Source organism: Phalacrocorax carbo, chromosome 2, assembly GCF_963921805.1.
Source record: "Phalacrocorax carbo chromosome 2, bPhaCar2.1, whole genome shotgun sequence".
NCBI classification, from domain to species: domain Eukaryota; kingdom Metazoa; phylum Chordata; class Aves; order Suliformes; family Phalacrocoracidae; genus Phalacrocorax; species Phalacrocorax carbo.
The window spans coordinates 80,371,045-80,392,585 of NC_087514.1; the positions used below are offsets into that span (position 1 = coordinate 80,371,045).

At 41.5% G+C, this 21,541-nt stretch overlaps 1 protein-coding gene across 9 annotated transcripts in view; it reads right to left on the reverse strand.

Moving 5' to 3' along the window:
• The window catches only part of CTNND2 (catenin delta 2), a 687,140-nt gene that overhangs the window by 424,386 nt on the left and 241,213 nt on the right, over nucleotides 1–21,541 (reverse strand). The window contains exon 1 of one of the 9 annotated variants that reach the window (XM_064443389.1): nucleotides 2,803–2,888. The exons of the other annotated variants lie outside the window; for them this stretch is intronic. Within the exon in view, the coding sequence (XP_064299459.1) occupies nucleotides 2,803–2,859 (57 nt within the window). The 5' untranslated portion in view covers nucleotides 2,860–2,888. Of the gene's footprint in view, nucleotides 1–2,802; nucleotides 2,889–21,541 lie in introns of those variants that run through there. 9 annotated transcript variants of the gene reach the window in all.

The following is a 21,541-nucleotide window of genomic DNA, read 5'->3' on the forward strand; positions in this document are numbered from 1 at the left end:
TAACAAGCTGATCTAAGTGTGATCACAAATGAAAATAATTTGTGTTACTTAAAAAAAGATGCAAAGTTCTGCCGATGATCATGTGGTGACAAAAGCTTTTGTACTCAAAGAGACAATCATCACAGTACACACCTATGAAATAAACTAAATTGAAGGTGTGTTTTTATGGATTAAATACAGTTTAATTTCCACATTTAATGATGCGCAGAAGAGAAACTCAAGTAGTTATGGACAAAAGCCTTGTTAAAAAGCCTACCGCTAATTTAATGTATTTCTTTTTATTCTGTCAAGGAAGCCAATCCAGTCCCACCAGATAAGATTTATCCACAAAGCTTACAAATGCACTTCTAAAGAGTTTTTGGTTTTATACACAAGAGATTATTTTTTTTAATTTAAAAAAAAAAAAGAAGCAAAACCAATACAAGTAAATCCCTCTATTCCCTAAAGAGCTATATTTCCCACATATCGTAGCAGTAGTTTTATCAAATTGAAACACTTTTAGGGAATTATGTTTGTTGTGAATTTGCCAAATGTTGCTGCCCCTTCGTTTTGGTCATAGTTACATTAAGTCTTTTTCACAGGTAAACAGAAACAGCTGCATGCCTCTGGGTTTTTTTTGCTTTGTTGAAGGAGAAAAATTTTGAGAATCCACTTGTTAAACTATTCCTGTGTCCTCACAAATGCACCCGTTATCTCTTTCTCCCTCTCCTTTTTCAAAAAAGACCTCCATGTAATGCAGAGGCGTGGGAGAGAGTCCGTTAAGTAACTCCCCAACAATGTCTTGCCTAGCAGAAAAACAGCGCTGGAAATTACTTGTGTCACGACTTATGGACCAGCAAGGGCCACGGAAGAACTCTGTATTTGAGAGAAAGGACGAAGTGGTATAAGTAGAGAGAAGGGTTCAAAAGTCTTCATCCTATCTGCTACCTAAAACTTCTGACCAAGAAGCCAAGGGTAAATGGAGGCATTAAAATTTTCAAATCTCTGAAACAAAACAAATGATAACTGAAATGGAAGACAGAAATGGCTGGTGGTTGTTTTACCTAATTCAGATGGAACAGTCCTCTTTGTTTCACTTGTTATTGGCATGGAATAACTTCTGTCCTGCACTATGAGTAAGGGGGTAAGTCCATGCAGGTTGTGTACAGCATGAAATAGCCGCTGTATACTTAAATGGCCACTGACTATTTGACAAAGCCTACTTAACTCCTTATTCATTATTACAACCAAAACTATATGAAGTACAAGAATACCATCAAGAGTCAGACTGATGTAAAGAGCTAAACATCACTGTTCACTGAATGTTAATAGTGAGTTAGTAATCACAGTTAATAATATTTTCTGAACTTTTTTGTAGTACTCAGAAATGTCTTTTTCATCAGTGTTTGTAAATAGGACTATTAAAAATCACCTAATAATAATCACCTATTTCATATATACCTCCTTCACAGAGAGCATTTGCCTCTCACCTAGTAGAACCAATTGTCTGAAAAGCTGAAGAGACCGTTCATCAACTTTCCAAGAGTTATTATTCAAATCCTGGCCTTGTTTGCATAGAATAATACCCTTAATGCAGAAAGGATTGTAGCAGAAAGATTACTAAGCATGTAAGGACTGAGAAATTTTGATAGTATAAAATTCCAAACAAAACCAAACAGAGCATTAAAGATTACTTTCAAAATAAAGGCAAAAGCTTTAACAGCTACTGTGTTCCACTGCATTTTTAAAGTTACTTGATTCTATCATGACAATGCTATCAATGCACATTTTGATGCTTAGCATACGTTTTCATCCAGCCAGCTTCAGTTCCCACCATCCCAGGTGAGGCAAGTCAGACATGTTCTTTGCCATGGCCTAGCAGAGGGTACATTTTTAACCCACCTAGTGAGGAGACGCAGCTGTCCTCATAACATTACTAAGAGAACATAAGAATCAAGGACTCGGGAGCTAATGCTTCCAACTGTCCACACTGTCATTTGTCTTCTCCCAGACAGACAACTGCAGCTCACTGAGTCCTTTTACTCTAGTAGGTGTGCAAACAATCTCTCTCCAGCTCCCTTTTGTCCATGCTATCCCAAGTCAAGTAAATATAGAAATGCCCCCAAACCTATTTTATTGAAAAACTTTAAAAGTAAATATTATTTTACCTTTTTCTTTTTTTCTGCTATCTACATTGTATATCTTCTCATACATTTTCTATGCTTTGTATTCCTTCAGTTAGTGACTCTGGTTGACTACCTTCCAGACACTTTCATTCATATTTCTTACCTACTTACTCCTTTCTGTTCTCTTCTGCATTCCATCTTTCTTTCATTTCCTAGCATGCTTCATGACTCACTCTCCACTAATCTCTTTTAGTCCCACTACACAAATTGGCACTCTAGCAAATGCCCTAAAATGATCAGTTTAAGCAGCCTCTTTCTGTCTCTCAATAATTGGTCCCTTACCGAGGCAACTCTGCTCTTCTTAAGGTGTAGAAATTAATGTTTTCTGGTTTCACTGCTCACATTATTTAAGTCCTGCCCTGCAGACATGACTGGAAAAGGACAGTTGTGTGTATGTTCCTCCTCAAGCAGGAAGCAAAGATGTGCTGGATCACTTAAGAAAAAAACGTTGGGTTTCTAATGCATGAAAATGGCTAAAATATGTGAACAGTAACTTCATTACTAGCTTGAATTAATTGCTGCTATTTCTCCCTTAATTTTCTTCTGTCAGGTACCATCAGAAGTTAGGGATAGAAGGAAGGAGATGGAAGAGGTGGGGGGAGGGATATGTGAAGGGGTAGAGCCAAACAATTATTACCTCAGAATTATCCTCTACATTAAATTTAACAAACAACTGTGTTAAATATTCCCTCATGTGATGACAAAAGTGCAGGTCCACAGGGTTGCCTTTGGAACGAAAGAAGAAAACAAGAATTCAAGTAAGAGTCAGTAGAGTCTGCTATCCCTCCATATCAAGAATCCCAGGCAGAAAACAAATTAATAAGCTTCCTTTTCTTTGTTTGGGAACCAGTGAGAGTGACTAATATTTGAATAAATCCATATGTTTAGATTTCAAGCAGCTGTCACAGTGCAAGAAGACAGAAACTAGAAATAGTATTTGCTTACATTTGATAAAAATAACCACTGAACCCAACTCCATCATTTGTCTTATTTGTTCTGTTTACAATCATTTTCACCAGTTCATGCTATGTTGTGTTATTTTCACAACTTTCCATTATTTATCTGCATCAAGCTAATCGGAACATCAAAATTAAAAACAAATTCTTACCCACTGATTATGCAAATCTGTTGTCAAGACAATTGCAGAATGAAGAACTGCAGAAACTACACTGCAACATCAAAATTAATTTAAGTAATTCCATGTCAAGTGCAGCTTCATGGACCATGTTACAAAGGGCAATAATGCCAAAGCAAGTGCACACGCAAAGGCACTGCAAAGTGAAATGACCAGTCTGGCAGTCCTTAGCATTTAGTACCATAAAGGGTGAGGGAGCGGTAAAATAACAGAAAGATTAGAGATCATGATGAGAGTCATCCAGAGAAATCATTCTAGAGAGAAGCTTGAAAAGGGAGGAACTTCATGAGAATTTTATGAAAATGTTTTGAATGTTTGGGGCACCACAGTACATTAAGGATATGAAGCTACTAGAGAGTGTCCAGAGGAGGGCCACGAAGTTGGTGAAGGATTTAGAGGGGAAACCGTATGAGGAGTGGCTAAAGTCATTGGTTTGTTCAGCCTGGAGAAGAGGAGACTGAGGGAAGACCTCATCAAGGTCTACAGCTTCCTCACAAGGGGAGGAGGAGGGGCAGGTGCTGATCTCTTCTCTCTGGTGACAGATGACAGGACCCAAGGGAATGGCAGGAAGATGTGCCAGGGGAGGTTTAGGTTGGGTATTAGGAAAAGGTTCTTCACCCAGAGGGTGCTGGAGCACTGGAACAGGCTCCCTGGGGAGGCAGGCACAGCACCAAGCCTGACGCTATTCAAGAAGCACTTGGACAATGCCCTCAGAGATTCGGTGTGAATTTGGGGTTGTCCTGTGCAGGGACAGGAGTTGGACTTGATGATCCTTGTGGGTCCCTTCTATGATTCTAAGTGATAAAAGGTGTTTATATCTCCTAGGGCCTGAAGCAATTTATGTTTAAAAATTGTATTTGTCCACTACCACGAGGTTTTTGTAAAAAATATTCATTATTCCATAGATGGCATTTGGACCATTTGCCTCTGCAGTATAAGATTTATATTTTATCTGCCCTCTGCAGCCACCAAAACTTCAAGCATTAAATAAGACTTGAGTCAGGTCATACGTTTCACAGTGGTCCAGAAGCTAAATAAGCCTGATGGAAATCTTCACAGCCTACAGATTATGAACTCCTGAACTCACAGCACACCAAGTAAGAGGTTATTTGGTTATTTTATGCTTTGTATCTGCTGGGTGGTCTGTATTGACCCATTTGGATGTTGGGAGGGGTAAAACAGGTCCAAAGAAATTTGGCTGATATTAAGACTTGATCTCACTTTACTCTGTCCTTTACAATCTTACAGCAATCCTTCAGTCCTTTCACAGAGAGATGTGTGTTGATGCTGAGCAAAAGACACAGAAAAATCAGTAGAGATAGTAAAAAGCAGCTAATACAAAAAACCCAATATATCTAAATTTAGGCTGAACAGCTTTGTGGATTTATTGAATTCCCAAGAATCTTAAGGTCATAACATTAGAAGAGGAAAAACGTTTAGCTTTTGACTGTAAATAAGCTATATAAAAACAAATTGGTGCACTGATGATCGTTTGAATCTTCAAATACAGACAAATAACAGCACTGAGGTAAGGCTGGGAATCCCTGGTGAGATGAATAGAGAAAGCCTGATTACAGCTACACAAACAAATAAATCGTCTCCTGGATTGAAGTCTTTCACAGGAGTATCTTAGAGACCACAGAACTTCCTAAAGTACATAAGCTGTAGAAATGTACAACACTGGCACACTCTTGTTGTAACCTATTAAACAAGTAAAACTGCACCTCAATTAACGTCACAAGTAATATTTGTATACTGCTACGCACATCCTATGGCATCATGCATACTTGTATATAATGCACATCTATAAACGTCAAGTAAATGCCATTACTTAAGAGTGGTGTTGGTAATAAACTATTCTTAACCTATCATACCAGACATACATGAGCAGCTGAGGACACTCATACTTCCTGAAGAAAACAGCGAAATCTAGGGAAGTTTAACTTGACGGAAATCTAGGGACCGCATCGACACAAACCAGGCCTGACAGTCCACCCTGTAACTAGAAGGAAAACAGAACGTCTTGATGTTTTGAAACAGGATAAAAACATCACTAGCAATGTCCTTATCCATCTGACGCTCAGTGTTGTTCAGGAACTTCAAAACTGGCCTTTACAATGTACCATTTGATTCCTCCAGCTTGTCTAGTTTCTCCATTGTTTGACTGTGTTTTCACTTGTACTGTTCTTATCCTTTTTCACTGGATTGTTTCATTCTTCCCTTTCACTGAATAACATGGGGATGAGGGAAAAAGTTCACAACAAGGTAATAGTCAGATGAGCAGAGAGGCGGCAGAAACTCAGCGGTAGATAGGTTGTTGCAGGATCTTAATGGAGGCTAAAAAAGAATTAAGTGTTTGTTGTTTGTTTTGTTTTGTTTTTTAAAACAAAACAAAACACACTTGTTAACAGCTATGACTGCACCTATATGCAATGGTACATTTCCAGCTAACATCAACCTGAAGGAGGCAATTCATACATTGGAGGGCAGGACTAGCATTCAGGGGAACGTCGACAAGTTGGAGGTGCAGGCCAATGATAGTGTCATGAAGTTCAAGAAAGACAAATGAAAAGTCCTGCATGGAGGATGGAATCCCATGTAACAGTACAGCATCTCCACAGAAAGGACCTGGGGGTCTGGTTGACGAGAAGTTGTGACTCAGCAGTCCTGCAGTGATGATGGCCAACCAGTTGTTTCGTTGCACTAGCAAGAGAGCCGCTAGCAGAAGAAGGAAGTAATAGTTCCCTTTTATTTGGTACCCCTGAAGCTGCATTTTGAGTACAGTGCCTGTTTTTGGCCACCAGGACAAGAGACATTACAAGATTTTGAAGCAAGTCCACCAGAGGGCCACAAAGACAGTTAGAGGATTGAAGCATATGTTGTACAAGAAGAAGCTAAAGGAATTTGGCTTGTTTAGCATAGAGGAGAGAAGGTCTAGGAAGGATCTAATTGCAGACCTGTACTTCTTAGTGGGGGAGTATAGTGAAGACATCACCTGGCCCTTGTCAGAGGTATACAGCAAGTAGACAAAGGCAACTGTATCAAGTTGCAATGAGGTAAATTCTGCCTGGATATAAGGAAAAAACTCACAAACAAACAAAAAAACCTCAAACCCCAAAACCAAGCAACACAGCAACAGTGATTAAACACTGGAACAGGTTGCCCAGGTAAGTTGTAGAATCCCATTCTTGAAGATTTTGAAATCCAGCCATACATCTGATCTAGCAGTGAAGCTAGACCTGTTTGGGGTAGACCTCCAGAGGTCTCTTTTAACCTAGTTTTTCCATAATCCTAGAACTGATGAGTTCTGGAAAATTTTCCAAGCCTTTATGACAATCTGTATTGTGGATTAGAGAGCAGTGGCTATCAAATCTCTGACCATCATTGCGTGTACATAAAGACACATTTGACTTGATGTAAGTGCTAGTATTTTATCAGCCTGAACCTGTATTTCTCTAGCTTATTCCCTCACCTGATCTGAGGGTTATAGCAATCCCATGCTTCTTTACGAGAGATTAGCACAGCATCTGGGCTATTATGCATATGGATTATTAATGGGGTAAAGAAATAGTTTCGTTGATTATGGTGTTTAAAAATAAACGATTCCTTCTTTTTCATGTAAGATTACTTCAAAGAAGTCCCTTTCATGCCTTTAACAACTTTTATAGAAATCAGACCCTATTTTATTTTCTATTTTTAGGACCCTGATACAAATCAGGTCACAACTGCATTCATTGCATATTTCAGCTCTCCAGGCACACTGCCCTGTTCCTCTGTGAGTTACAGGCAAGCCTTGCTCTTTGAAGGCACACTGCCCAATTGCCTGGACTTCTGTTCTAAGGGAAATTGTATTATTTCTTCTCCAGTACAATCACCAAAGTTATTCAAATTATCTCAATTTTTCTGTTATAAATTGCCTGATCCTTTTTTATCCCATTTTCTCTCTCTGTTTTGTATTCAGCTTTAGCCTTTTAGCTCACTCCTTTCTTCTGCTTCTCACTAGTTATTGCATCCCTTGCCAACACTCCCAATGTTTTATCATCCACCATCACTGCTCTGCTGCTCCACTTCCTCACATGCAAACTACTTCAGCCCCCAAAGTAATAAAGTCTAAGTAAATGCTTGGATTGTGTGGTGGGTTGACCCTGGTTGGATGCCAGGTGCCCACCTAAAGCCGCTCTATCACTCCCCTCCTCAACTGGACAGGGCAGAGAAAAATATAACAGAAGGCTTGTGGGTCAAAATAAGGGCAGGGAGAGATCACTCAGCAATTACCATCACAGGCAAAACAGATTTGACCTGGGGAAATCAGTTCAATTTATTACCAATCAAATCAGAGTAAGGTAATGAGAAAATAAAAACCAAATTGTAAATCACTTTCCCTCCACCCCTCCTTCTTCCCTGGCTCAACCTCACTCCCAATTTCTCTACCTCCTCTCCGGAAGCGGCACAGGGGGATGGGGAATGGGGGTAGGGGTCAGTTCATCACACATTGTCTCTGCCACTCCTGTCACAGCAGCCTCTTTTGGGCATGTCCACCTGCTCTGGTGTGGGGTCCTCCATGGGCTGCAGGTGGGTATCTGCTCCACCATGGACCATCATGGGCTGCCGGAGGACAGTCTCCCTCACCATGGTCATCACCACAGGCTGCAGGGGAATCTCTGGTCTGGCACCCTGAGCACCACCTCCCCTCCTTTACTGACCTTGGTGTCTGCAGGGCTGTTCCTCTCACATATTCTCACTCCTCTCTCCGGCTGCTCCCCCCCTTCTTAAATCTGTTATCCTACAGGCACTGTCGCTGATGGGCTCAGCCTTGGCCAGCAGTGGGTCCATCTTGGAGCCAGCTGGCACCGGCTCTGTCAGACATGGGGGAAGCTTCTGGCAGCTTCTTACAGAAGCCACCCCTGTATCCCCCCTGCTACCAAAACTTTGCCACATAAACCCAATACAGAGTGTTAGGACAGGACTAAAACTACTAAGAGCTTTCTTATCTCATACTTTTGCTTCTCCACCCTCTGCAGCAGCAATTTAAGGAGGATGTAGGATAAATTGACTTTCTAAGTCACTAGTTTTGCCTTGTTTTAGGGCTGTTATTTACTGTAAAGCTCAATGTAGGAGCAAAACAAAACCTCAGAGATGGTGGATCTTCTCTAAGGGTAGTGAGAGAAACTGAGCTGGACTTTAGTAACAGAGCCTAACTCTTCAGCATTACACTGGCCCAAGCTTGTAATTCTCGTTTACTTCTCAGTTGTCCAGGCACAAAGATTTACTACATCTAAGTAGAAAAGGGTAATTCCATTTACAGTAGCAGTTTTTGGAGCCTGACTTTGCATATTCAGCAAACCTAATATAATAGACAGAACTGTGGACTGATGCCTTTTGCCTTGATTTTTCCAATACATATCTGTAGGATAATTTTGTTCTGAAAAAAGCAACACTCCTCTTGCAGCTGGAAGATGCTTTATTATGATGTAAAAAATATTGGTAGGGTTTAAAGACGTGAAAAGCTAAGGAAGTGAAACAACGTGGTTTCAAAAAGTGAAACCTCTAAAAATGTTCTAGACATTGAAGCACTGAGAAAACCTGTTTTGATTGTGACAACATGTTCAGCTTCTAGCCTCCCTTTTTCATCTGATCTGATCCATGGTCTGATGGGCATTACACCGAGATGTTAGCAACATATACAGAGGTGTCAGTATTCACACCAACCTATGTGGATACCAATAACACACCACACTTTTTGTGCAGTCTATCTACATGTTTACAGATCTAAGGTCCCCTCCAGCATTTTAGTCATGTGGTTCTCCAGTTCCCTATTTATACATCTCTAAAGTAGTTCTCCCTTCCACAGTTTAAGATACACGTCATCCTAGGCATTGCATACAGATGGAGAGCTAGCTTTAAAAATCATTACCTTTACACTTGTCCAGAATGGTCTAAGAGATTAGAGACATCTAGTCCCTTCCTCTTCTCCTGCTTCCATTGGAGAAATAATCCTGGTAAACAATTTTCTCTTTTGATTTTCCTTGCCTTGTAAGAAAGACTGATTTCTCAATCCATACATAGACTGTCAGTGCAGCATATCCAACAAAAGACTCCATAATTGGAAATTATCCTTGAATCTCTGAATTAATTAGAAAACTAGATCTGAATATTGCCATGAGTAACTATTAAAGGACTAGTCATTAGCATGTTAGTAAGGGATTCAAAAGGATCCTATAGGATTTTGTTTTTTCTTGCCTTACAACTAACAACATAGAAGCTTGATATTCTGTACACTTCTAAGACTCAGTTTGCTACACTGTGTGGATGGACCTTCAAAGAAAGAGAGGATTACAATGAGACCATAAGGACATTCAGCACAAATACAGGGAAGTTAGTAAACAAAAAAATCTATTATTCAAGCAGACAGTACATTGATTGGTCAAATAATTCAGTTATTACATAGAATTATTAAGATTGGAAAAGATCTCTAGGATCACCAAGTCCAGCCGTCAACCCAACACCACCATGCTTCCTAAACTATGTCCCAAAGTGCCATGTCTACACGGTTTTTGAACACCTCCAGGGATGGTGACTCCACCACTTCTCTGGGCAGCCTGTTCCAATGCCTGACCACTCTTCCAGTAAAAACATTCTTCCTAATCTCCGATCTAAACACCCCCTGATGCAGATTGAGGCCATTTCTACTATTATTATGGAAAAAAAAGCAGTCTTTCAAACAGCATGGGCTAAAAAAGTTGAACTCAAGGACTGTAAACCCTTGAGATTTGCACATTTTCTCGCACAGATGATTCTATGGCAGTAGCAGTTAACTTTCATAGCCCAAATTATGCTTTTGAATCTTTCCTCTTTTACTATGAAGAGGAGAGCTAGTAAAATAATTAGGCAATTCATTTGTTTTCTGGCCACCCTGCAGAAGTACATCAGATTCAGGAAATTCCCAACAGATTCATATGTTCCTTATGAAAGAGAAAAGCAATTAGTAATGAAAATGTTAGTTTTAAGAAGTATCATTATGATCTCATTCTCCCAATTTCTGGTATGAATAGCTCATCTTTTGAACAAAGTGAAAAGGTTTTCATAATGAAATTACAGTCTAAAAATTACCTGTTTGAAAACAAATAGATAAGAAACACGCAGTTCAGGATAACATTTTTAGTATGGGCAAAGGTAGGAAAAGATATTAGAATCAAACTAAATAATCTCACTGAATAAAAAGACCTTTTACACGTTGACATATGGGTTAACACAGTACGGAGATAGCAGTGCTGGCTGCCCATCAAGATAGAGACATATTCTAAAATAAAAGTACAAAATGTGATAGTCCTGGGAGTCCAAGACGACCAACAATATTCTGGGTTGCATGAAATGGAGTGTGGCCAGCAGACCAAGAGGGGTTATCCTCCCCCTCTACTCTGCCCTAGTAAGACCACATTTGGAGTACTGTCTCCAGTTCTGGGATCCCTTGTTTAAGAAGGACAGGGAACTGCTTGAGCAAGTCTAGCAGAGAGCTACCAAGATGATCAGGGGACTGGAGCATCTCCCTTATGAGGAAAGACTGAGAGACTTGGGTTTGTTCAGCCTGGAGAAGAGAAGACTGAGGGGGGGTTTCAACAATACCTACAAATACCTAAAGGGAGGGTGTCAGGAGGATGGGACTAGGCTCTTTTCAATAGTGCCCAATGACAGGACCAGGGGCAATGGGCACAAACCGGAGCACAGGAAGTTCCACCTCAATAGGAGAAAAAACTTCTTTCCTGTGAGGGTGCCAGAGCAGGGGCACAGGCTGCCCAGGGAGGCTGTGGGGTCCCTTCCCTGGAGACATTTAAACCCCGCCTGGACGCGTTCCTGTGCCCCCTGCTCTGGGTGTCCCTGCTCAAGCAGGGGGGTTGGACAAGATGATCTCCAGAGGTCCCTTCCAACCCCTGCCATTCTGTGATTCTGTGACTGGGTTTTGATTACCCCTGTAGTTAGTACAGACAAAAAAAAAAAAAAAAAAAATCACACAGCAGAAAAACATGGCACATTAACTGAATTTCAGACAGCATCACAGACAGCTGCTTAGGACACCCACAAGAAAAGATTCGATTCTTCACTTGGTCTCAGGTATTGTACAAAAGGTGGTTTGACATCTTGCAGCTGAGAAGCTACTCTAAGTGGTCAGTCTCAGCTGAGATCTAACATCCTTACAGAAGGCAGAAAATCTGCCAGTTATGAGCCACATAGAAAGATAAAATATGTAACCAAAAAAAAAAAAAAAGATTTTGTTTAAAGCTAAGAGTTAAGTCCTCATAGGCAGTATGGAAACTATTCGATGCCCCCATATTGGAAGCTCAGAGCCAATGCATTGTATCAAGAAAAGCTTAAGACGTAACAAAAAAGTTAGCACAGTTAAACAGGAGGGCAAAGGAAGTTGTTAGAAAGAAACAAAAATGCTCTTTCTGAAAGCTGAAATCATCTTCAAATGAAGAAAATAAACGCACCATAAATGCTGACAGGTTAAATATAAAAACACAAGACAGCACAATATGGTTCTAAGGGACAAATAGCCAAAGGCATCAAAGCAAACAAAAAAATCTTTCTTCAAATGCATCAGGAGCAAGAAGCTGCCTGGAGTGTCTGTAGAGCCACTGGGTGATGAGGATATAAAAGGGTTCATTGAAGAGAAACTAAATGAATGCTTCAGAAAGATTTTTGCCGTTTCATGGGAAATTCCCATGCTAAGAACTCACTGAGGGAGTCTTATCAGAGAATCTGCCTGAAATTGAACTGACTGTACAATAGGTCATGAAACAAACTGACAAAACAAACAGTAACAAGTTGGAAGATCAGATGGTATTCGCTCAAGAGTTCTGAAGGAACTAAAATATACGTAGCTTAAAACAGATGTAGTACCTGAGAACTGAAAGACATCGAATGCAATGCCAGTTTCTGGGGAGATCTATAAGACTACAAAGCAGTAAGCCAGAGAGTCATATCAGGCAAATTAGTGGAGTCTATAACATGGAACATAATTAGTGGACACTGACAAACATGAACTACCTATCCAGAGGGTTTCTATATGCATAAGTACTTTCTTAAATAGGAGGTCCAGACTAGAAATAAGTGGTAAATTTCCACAGTTGAGAATGTCCACCAGTGAAGTTCTGGTTCCGTGTTCCACACTGTTCAATACATATATAAGTGACTTGTAAACAAGGAATGAACAACAGGGTGACCAAGTTTGGCAACAATACAAAATTTTGCAGGACAGTAAGGGTGAAGGGTGACAACAGAGAATTTTAGAAGGATGCTTTCACAGCCTGAAAAACAGGACACAAAGTGGGAGATGAAATTCCCTGTAGATAAGCAGAAGGTGATCCTCATGGAGCAAAAACGATTCTAACTTCACATGCCCTTCAGCTGCCTGGAAATGCTTCCTCAAGTTAGATACTTTCTCCCAGAAACAAAAGGCTGACTGGTCTGTAGGTTCCTGGATCTACCTTTCTGCCCTTTTTGTAGATGGCTAAAATATCTGTTCTTTTCCAGATATATGGAATTTCCTCTTACTTCCATGACCCTTCAGAGACATTAAGGAGTAGTGATGATTATCAGCCAACTCTCTCAGCACCCTCCATTGCATCCTATGAGGTCACACAGGAGTTGTACCTGTCCAATTTGTACAGGTGGTCTCTCACTTGACCCTCCTCTGCTGTCAGTGGTTCGTCATTTGCCTCCTCATTTCTTCTTGACATAGAGTTTCAGGCCCTGACATTATCTGTGAAGCCAGGCTGAGTGCCTCAGCCTTTCCTGTGCCATTTTTTATTAACTTGATGACCCTATTCAGCAGCAAGCCTACGTCTTTCTTGTACTTCCACTTCCTACAGAAGTACCTGCAGAAAGTTTTATGTTATTCTTCTTATCTCTCACTAGTTTGAGCACCAGCTGAGCTTTTGCCTTCTCTGCTCACTAAAGCAGTATTTCTATATTCCTCTTTGGGAGTTTACCCCCTTTTGCATTGCTCTAGTGCTCCTTTTTTCATCTGAGCTTTCATAGTAGCTCAGTTTTTTTCCAAGTGATTTCTTTTTATGCTTGCTCCTTTTTCCTGCTTAGGGGCATAGACTGCTCTTATGCTTCAAGAAGCAGTTGTATTGGGAAATCTCCCAAAATTCCTGAGCTTCTTTGCCCTCCAAGACAGTCTGCCATTGGATCCCTCCTAACAGTTCCCTGAGTGAGTTGAAATCTGCTCTTCTGAAGTTCAGGTCCTCCTCAAGCCCTTTGGCATCTACACTCCTATGGTTGCTGCAGCCAGTGCTGCTGTTGATATTTGTAACTCCAAACAGGCCTTTATTATCAAGCATTCAGTCCAGAAGAGCACTGTTCCTAGGTGGTCCATCCACAGTCTGCACAAGGAAGCTGTCCTCAATGTACCCTGGAAATCTCCCAGATTGCTTGTACACCACCATGTTGCTTTCCCAGTAAATATCAAGACGTTGAATTCCCTTTTGAGAACCAGGGCCTGCAGGTCTGAGGCCTCTTGGAGGTGAATGAAGAAGGCTTCATCCACCTCTTCTTCCTGGTCCAGTTCTGTAGCAGACAGCATGAGGCCTCTCTCACTGGCTTTGATTTTGACCACAGCTGACCTCTGTTTATTAAAATAGTTCTTTTACACAGAGCACAACCCCTTCTTCTCTTCTACCTTCTATACTTTCTCGTTTTCCTTATGGTTTTAACTGTCCATTGTAGGACTCCAGACATGAGCTCTCCCACTGAGTTACTCTAATCCCAATGACATTGTAACTCTGTGACTGTACAAGGAACTCCACTTCTGTTTTCTTCCCCATTGCACTAGGGTTGGTGCACAGGCACTTGAGATGATGTAGCATCTGCTCCTTGTCTCTGGAGGAGTGTGGTAGCCTCCCCTACAGCTCTGCTCCACATATGATTCCACCTTGTCCCCTCCAGCCTTGATTGTCTCCACTCTGCCTTAACCCTCATTTAAAGTCCACTTCGTTGTTCCCCAGTCTACTGGCAAAGGCATCCTTGCACTTCTTTGAAAAGTGGATCTCTTCGCTTGGTAGATCATAGTCCCTTGATCGTGGAAGAAGAATGACTGTCAGTGACACCACCTATACACCTAGCTGTTGACCTAAATGATATGCCTGCTTCTGCCCACATCATTCCCTGGCAAGACTGAGGAGAAAACAACCTGAGTGTCTGTCTCCTTTACTTTAAACCCAAGACTCTGCAGTCCTGGTTAATTTTTTTCCAGATCACACTTTGCAGTATCATTGGTGCCCACATGGAAGACTAGCAAGTCCTTGGCCTTGAGGAGTCTTGGCTGATTCTCTGTGCTGTATTTTGACTGAAGGCATGCAGCAAACTTCACATGACTTTGTGTCAGGTCATCAGATGCATACCCTCTGTTTACCACAAAAATGAGTCTCCTGCTGTTAATACTCGATACTTCTTTTCCCTGAGAAGTTAGACTTGTTGAGCTGTTGGCCTGGTTCTCTCTTCCAGGGTAATGTGTTCATCTTCCCAGTCTATTCCCAGGACTCCATAACTGTTCTTCAGCTGAATTTTTCCTGATGAGGGGAGAGCTGCTGCCTTGCTGCCAGAGGTCACAAGCTTCCAGGGTGTCTTGTTCTGTGCATTGCTATTCCTTCCCTGTTTAAGCTTGCCTCTGGTCTTCTCTTGTCTGCACACTGAGGCCTTGGTCCTTCCCCCTGCAGCATCGCTGTTTGACATCCTTTTAGTTTCCTGCTCACTCACCCTGCTGCAGCGTAACTTGCTGAGCTCTGCCTGCAGGTCTTATGCCTGCCAGCTTCATGGTCCATCAGGCAACAAGTCCCACAGGTGAGGTCCCCACCCTGCTTAGCCCAGCGAGGAGTACCAGGCCCTTCTCTCTGTCCTTTGCCCAAATGGCCACATTCCCTACAGGAGCTCTGCTGGTCAATGCCTCTGTCATCTTAGGAACAGCTCCGTGGGCTGCCACAGGAGTATTATCTCACTACCATTTGATCATCAGCTTTTCTAACAAGATAACAAGCACCAACAGCCTTATGCCACTGAATAAATTCATGGTGTGCCAGCATCTTGAAAATTGTGTGAAGTTCAGCTCTTCCCATGTCTGAAACGATGTGCCAGAACTGAAAACCTAGAAAAATGGGCTACAAGGATAACTGAAGGTATGGGATAGATTCTGTACAAGGAATAATGAAGCTAGGAACCTTCAGTCTGGAAAAGGGACAGCTTAGGGAGGACCTGGCAGAGGTCTACAAAAATCACATGGCACATTCACTAGCTTTTCCAGAACAAGAAGTAGGACATATCAAACAAAGCAAATAAGAGCCAGACTTGAAAACAAGTGAAAGAAGATAGCTCTATATGTAACAGGCATGTTTTTGGTGGTCACTAAGCACACTGGGTTGTGGAAATCTGAAAAAAGGTGGCTTTTCAGTACTAGGAGACAGTATCATAAGTTCTTGGCCTCTTCTTTCAGCATATACTCATGGTCATTGGTAGAGACAAGTTGTCCAACCAACAATGGCCATTCTCATTAGTGAAACATATGTTTATTGCCACAAAGCAGAAACTAGAAAACATAATGAATCAGGTTTTTTACATAAAAACAGATTTTAATCCACAAAACATCCAGATTGGGAATCTGGGACATTTCTCCAATAAAACATAAAACAGTTTTGCTGTTGAGCCCTCAAATAAACAAACAAAAGGACTCCCAGATTTGCACTACTCATTCTAAGTAAAACTGTGAATTGAACAAAAAAATTAAATATACTATACTGGACTGGATTTGTGGTTTTGACTCTGGGAGATATAACACACAATCAACACTTGCTGCACTACAAAATTACCAAGACTCAGTAAAACAGTGGTGCTGCTTCCACAATTACAGAACAGATTTCAGTTCAAAGACCAGTCAGTTACTACCAAAACACTGTTCAGAGAACTGTCAGTAGATTAAAATGGACAGAAGCATCTCTACAGGGATGTTCCTTTCAAGAGGGATATCAGAGTTATTGCTATGACACAATTATAAGAGAGCCATAGGAATCATTGTTACTTTCACTGAATCAGATGGAAGAAAAAGACGAGAGAAAGGAGAGGAAAAATAAGGAATGAATCAACTTGTTCCATAACTGCAATCAGTATATTTCATTGACATTAATATGGAAGTCACCTGAAATTCAAGACTTTATTACAGCAAAGCACAGTGATCAAAACTGTCTCTATCCCAGTGTGATGATCGCAGGAACCTCCCAGCAGTGTTGATAACCCCAAAGATTTTGTCCAAGACCTGGCACATACCATGCACATCACTAAGGCCCCCAATCCCACGTGCAGAACAAGCAGGTAGGAGTCCAACTCAAAGGAAAGGCATAGTAAATAAAAACAATCAGCACACGCTCAATTTAAAATTTAGTGCTTTAAGGGAGTTTGATGGCAGAAAGGGAGTTTGAAATTATTTCCAGTCATGGTTTCTGAGCTGTGGTTTAGAGCCATATCTGTTCTCCCCCCCGCCCCCCATCTTAAATCTGATGTCTCTCCCTGCAGTGGGAATTTGGACTGGGTAAAATGCAGGCTCTCTCCTCCCCACATCTGGCAGCGGCTGAATGCCACACACATTCCCTCTTTTGAGACTGCAGGCACCGTTTCCATGGCAGCGCCAGGAGAACCACTCCAAACTGGCCAGGCAGAGAGGCAAGGAGAACCACTGGCCCCAGCAAAGCTCCCCCTCTCCTCCCTGAACAAGGCACTCTGAGAAATCAGGTGTGGAAGCGAAGCCGATGGTGCAGTCTGGGAGGGATCGAAGGCACAGGCAGCACCACACAGCATGGAAACCTCCCTTTATGTCTGATGAGAGCCGCTGTGGTCCAAACACAAATGATACAGCCATTCAAGTGCCCAGTTGTGCAGGTAAGTGGAAGGAGATCTGCAATGGACGGCAAGCGCTCGACTCCCCTCTGCTCCCAGGTCCAAGAGTAGGCAGCCTGTGATGCTGTGGCAGTTGTATTTCTAGCCACTCCTTGGTTAAGGGGAGGTAGAGATGTGCACTTACCACTAACTGGAACAGCACAAGCAGACCTCATTTTTACTTCACATGTCACCAACACCAGACATGTGCTACCAAAGTATTAACTGGATTTTCCAGCATCTTGAGACGATGTATGTGTTGGGATTGTTTTGTCACAGCCATATGATCTGCACAGGTGAATGTCTCAGAGACAGAAAGGAGATGAAATGTGACACTTCTGAACGATCTTGGCTATCCTGAAATAACGAGAATCTGGAATTGCAATCTATGCTTGCACAACATATCAAAGACACAAGATTACTCTGGCCAATTCCAAACCCCAACCTGCTCACAAACCACGATGCAATGTATCAGCATCACACATAGGTCCTAACCACGCATGGCAGGTATCTTTACAGGATCACAGAAGGGTTGAGGTTGAAAGGGACCTCTGGAGGTCATCTGGTTCAACCCCCCTGCTCAAGCAGGGCCACCTAAAGCCAGTTGTCTAGGGCCATGTCCAGGCAGCTTTTGAATACCTCTATGGAAGGAGACTCCACAACTTCTCTGGGCAACTTGTGGCAGTCCTCAGTCACCCTCACAGTGAAAAAGTGTTTCCTAATGTTCAGATGGAGCCTCCTGTGTTTCAGTTTGTGCCCATTGCCTCTGGTCCTGTCACTGGGCACCACTGAAAGGAGCCTGACTTCATCTTCTTTGTACCCTCCTTTTGGGTACTTATATACATTGATGAAATTGCCCCTGAGCCTTCTCTTCTCCAGGCTGAACAGTCTCAGCAATCTCAGCCTCTCCTCACAGAAGAGATGCTCCAGTCCTTTCATCATCTTAGTGGCCCTTTGCTGGAAACCCTCCAATATGTCCATATCTGTCTTGAACTGAGGAAGCCCAGAACTGGACCCAGTGGCTCCAGGTGTGGCCTCACCAGTGCTGAGAGTGGAGGGGGAAGGATCACCTCCCTTGACCTGCTAGTAACACTCCTCCTAAGGCAGCCCAGGATACTGGTGGCTGCCTTTGCCACAAGGGCACTTTCTGGCTCATAGTCAACTTGGTGTCCACCAGGACACCCAGATCCTTTTCTGCAAAGCTGCTTGCCAGCTAGGTGGCCCCCAGCATGTTCTGGTGCCTGGGATTAAGGGGCATACCCCTGCCTGCAACTAGCATAACCAAGGTTATAGAAGCAAATACATGTCACCTGAGAAGCAGAAAAATTTGACTAGACAGCTGCCATGCACACAGTACTAGGTAACTTTCTGCACCATTAAAATTACTCTCCCTCCCAGAACAACTCTGCAGTAAAAAAAGAGGATTTCTATGAGTCTTCCCATTCTGGCCAGTGTGAGAGGTATAACTTTTCCCTTGCCTGCCTGAGGGGTAGGAATGGATAGGATGTCCAATTATACAAAAAGTTATATGGGAGAATATTATTTTTTCTGAACTGATCATGGATGGGCCATCTTGTCCTATCTTGCAAGGTTCATTCCTCTCTGCTCACAGACACCCTCCAATTCCAAGAATAGCCTGTCCCATGTGAAACGCTAACTTGCCCTACTCTACCTGAGAAGCTACACTGGATATAGTGCTGAGAAGCCTCTTTGCTGAATAAGCCTGGCTCCTTTGATTCAGACACTTTCCAGGAGAGTCTCAGCAGCCTAGAATACACAAGTTCCAGCAACATTTGCAATGCTAAACTCTAAGAATAGAAGAAAGACTGCTTAATTTTCTGGGCCTGTTCTGTTGTCTGTTCCTTGTGTATTTTAGAATATCCAACCACCTGACAAGCAAAATATGACATCAAACTTATTACTTAGCAAGTGCTGGAAATTTATAAAGTAACTTCCTCTTTGTCTTAAAAAGGAAGAATACATCTTTAGTGTACCAAAATCAGGATTTTAAGTCAAATTTCACCTCTACTGAAGCTTGCTTATTATTGTGCTACTTTCCCATTCCTAAGGCTTGATTTCTATTTGGTAAAAGACATTACATGGCTGGCAAAGTGTGTATCATTTCCAAAAGCAAAGTCATGGGAATTAGAATGAAAGAAATAATTTAATGGGATGCATTGACTGTAGTCACTCTACTCTACTTCATTTCCTCAAACAAGAGGCTGCATTGACCGGGAGAGACATTTCTCTGGCTCATGTCCATTGCAGAGCAAAGTCAGAAAGAGAGAGACAGACAGAAAGAAATACAGCATTGCCTCCCTTGAATACATTCATGAAAAGGGGGCAGAGACCTTGCAACAGTGTTTGGGATGTCTTCAACACCACCATCGGAATATAAAGTGCCTCTAGCCACCTTCCACATCTCTTTTTGGAAGAGCAAAGCCCTCCACAACAGCGTAATACCACTTAGAGAGAAGGATTTTGAAAAGTTAACCCCTATAAATCAGCTACCTTCCCTTTAAGCAGCTTTATATCTCCACACTGCAAACAGTTTCTATCTTTTGTTGTTCCAGTTCATGTTTGACACAGGAGAAGAGTAGGGAGCCCTTTCAGATCCATTACTACCATAAGCATAAGGTACAGTCTCTACAGGTCCTTCCTGTCTTCCCAGGCAGTCTGGAAAACCAACCCTAATTCTGTTACAAAGTTTGGCAGCTTGATTATTGTCAGTACTGGACCGAGGGGAGCATAACCTCTTGGGGGTGTGCTGAAGTGGATACCAACTTTTTTTAGGATTTTAGTTTCTTTTCCTGAATCTACAGAGCACATCTCTCAATCCAGTGAAACACACTCTGTACCTGCCAGAGAGTTTACGGACAGTTGTATGCACACCGCTGCTTCAGGCACGTTTGGTACCATGCTCATCTGTCTGCTCCTCAGGAAAATAAGGTGACAGGTATCTCCATAGCAACGGAGTATGCACAGCTCTGGATATAGGACTTCAGGCAAATAACTTTCAACTATGTTTTACCTAAAAAAAAACACTCTACAGTTAGAATCCACTAAAATGGAGACTACGAAATTATTTACAGTGAAACAAACTTAAGCCTGAGAAGCAGTCATGTGAGAAATAACACTGAAAATAATGGTTAGCATGATGAGAACTATGGACCTAAATTATAGTTTTAAATATGTAGAAACGGGAAACTTTGGATAACTACTGTTGTCTATTGTAACTACTGAAAATGCTAACTTTTTAATGACAACCACTGTATGCAAACGATCTAATTACAAACATCAACACACAATGCCTTGTTGAAAAACAGGGGGAAACATATTGAACAGCTTAGGATGAAGAAAAAAATTACACTTTGAAAACATTACTATGTATATGGAATAATGAGGCCTCATAATAGATGCTGGATCTTATTTACTAAAGTTTTGCTCTTTGATTCAGATGTTAATTTCACGCTGCATTAAATGAAGAACAGATAAAACCCCTTTTCTTTAAATACTCACATCAGCTTCAAAATTACAGTTTGATACATTTTTTAATTAATCTTACAAAACACCATCTAAATTTGCAAGACATGATTTAGAATTTCGAAGAGTTCTAGTAGTGGGAACGAAGAGAGAAGAGACTGGAGCAGATAACAGACATGGGATGCTCTATCCATATCCACATACTGACAACAGGACTTCCTGATTACATGACAGCTGGATTCATCACCACTTTCATTCATACATAAATGGACCTGAAGAACAATGACTCATAATTTAACAATCTGACTAAATGTTTTCAATAATTATTGATGTATTTTAATATTCCATCGATCAAGTTTAGTCAATGTTCTATTTCAGTAATGTCAGAACTGACTATACTCCTGGCACACACAGTAGAAAGCCAATCCGAAAAATAAAAATCATTCTGTTAAATAAACCTAGAGGCATTTTTTTTAAGGGTGAAGTTTGAAAAGTGTGTAATTTATCTTCTTTCTGCCTGTGAAGGTCTGAAGTATCCAGTCTCACTGCAAGAATAACCTGCTATATGTCAAAACCACAAAGCAATTCATCCCACTGTAGATAAACCTAACACTCAAGTATGGCTGGAAAGAAAGATTTAAGGGGGGAAAAAAAGTTCAAAAAAATCTGCAGCTAAAACACTGCAAAATACAGCTGCTACAACAGGTGGACTGTTTTGTTTAGCAGCCTCCCATAAAATCCTTCTCTGTGACAGAGCAAACCACAACATGACAGTAGATAAACTCTATTAGAGTGAATTTAAGTACATGTAACCATGTAGACAGAATAAGGCAGACAT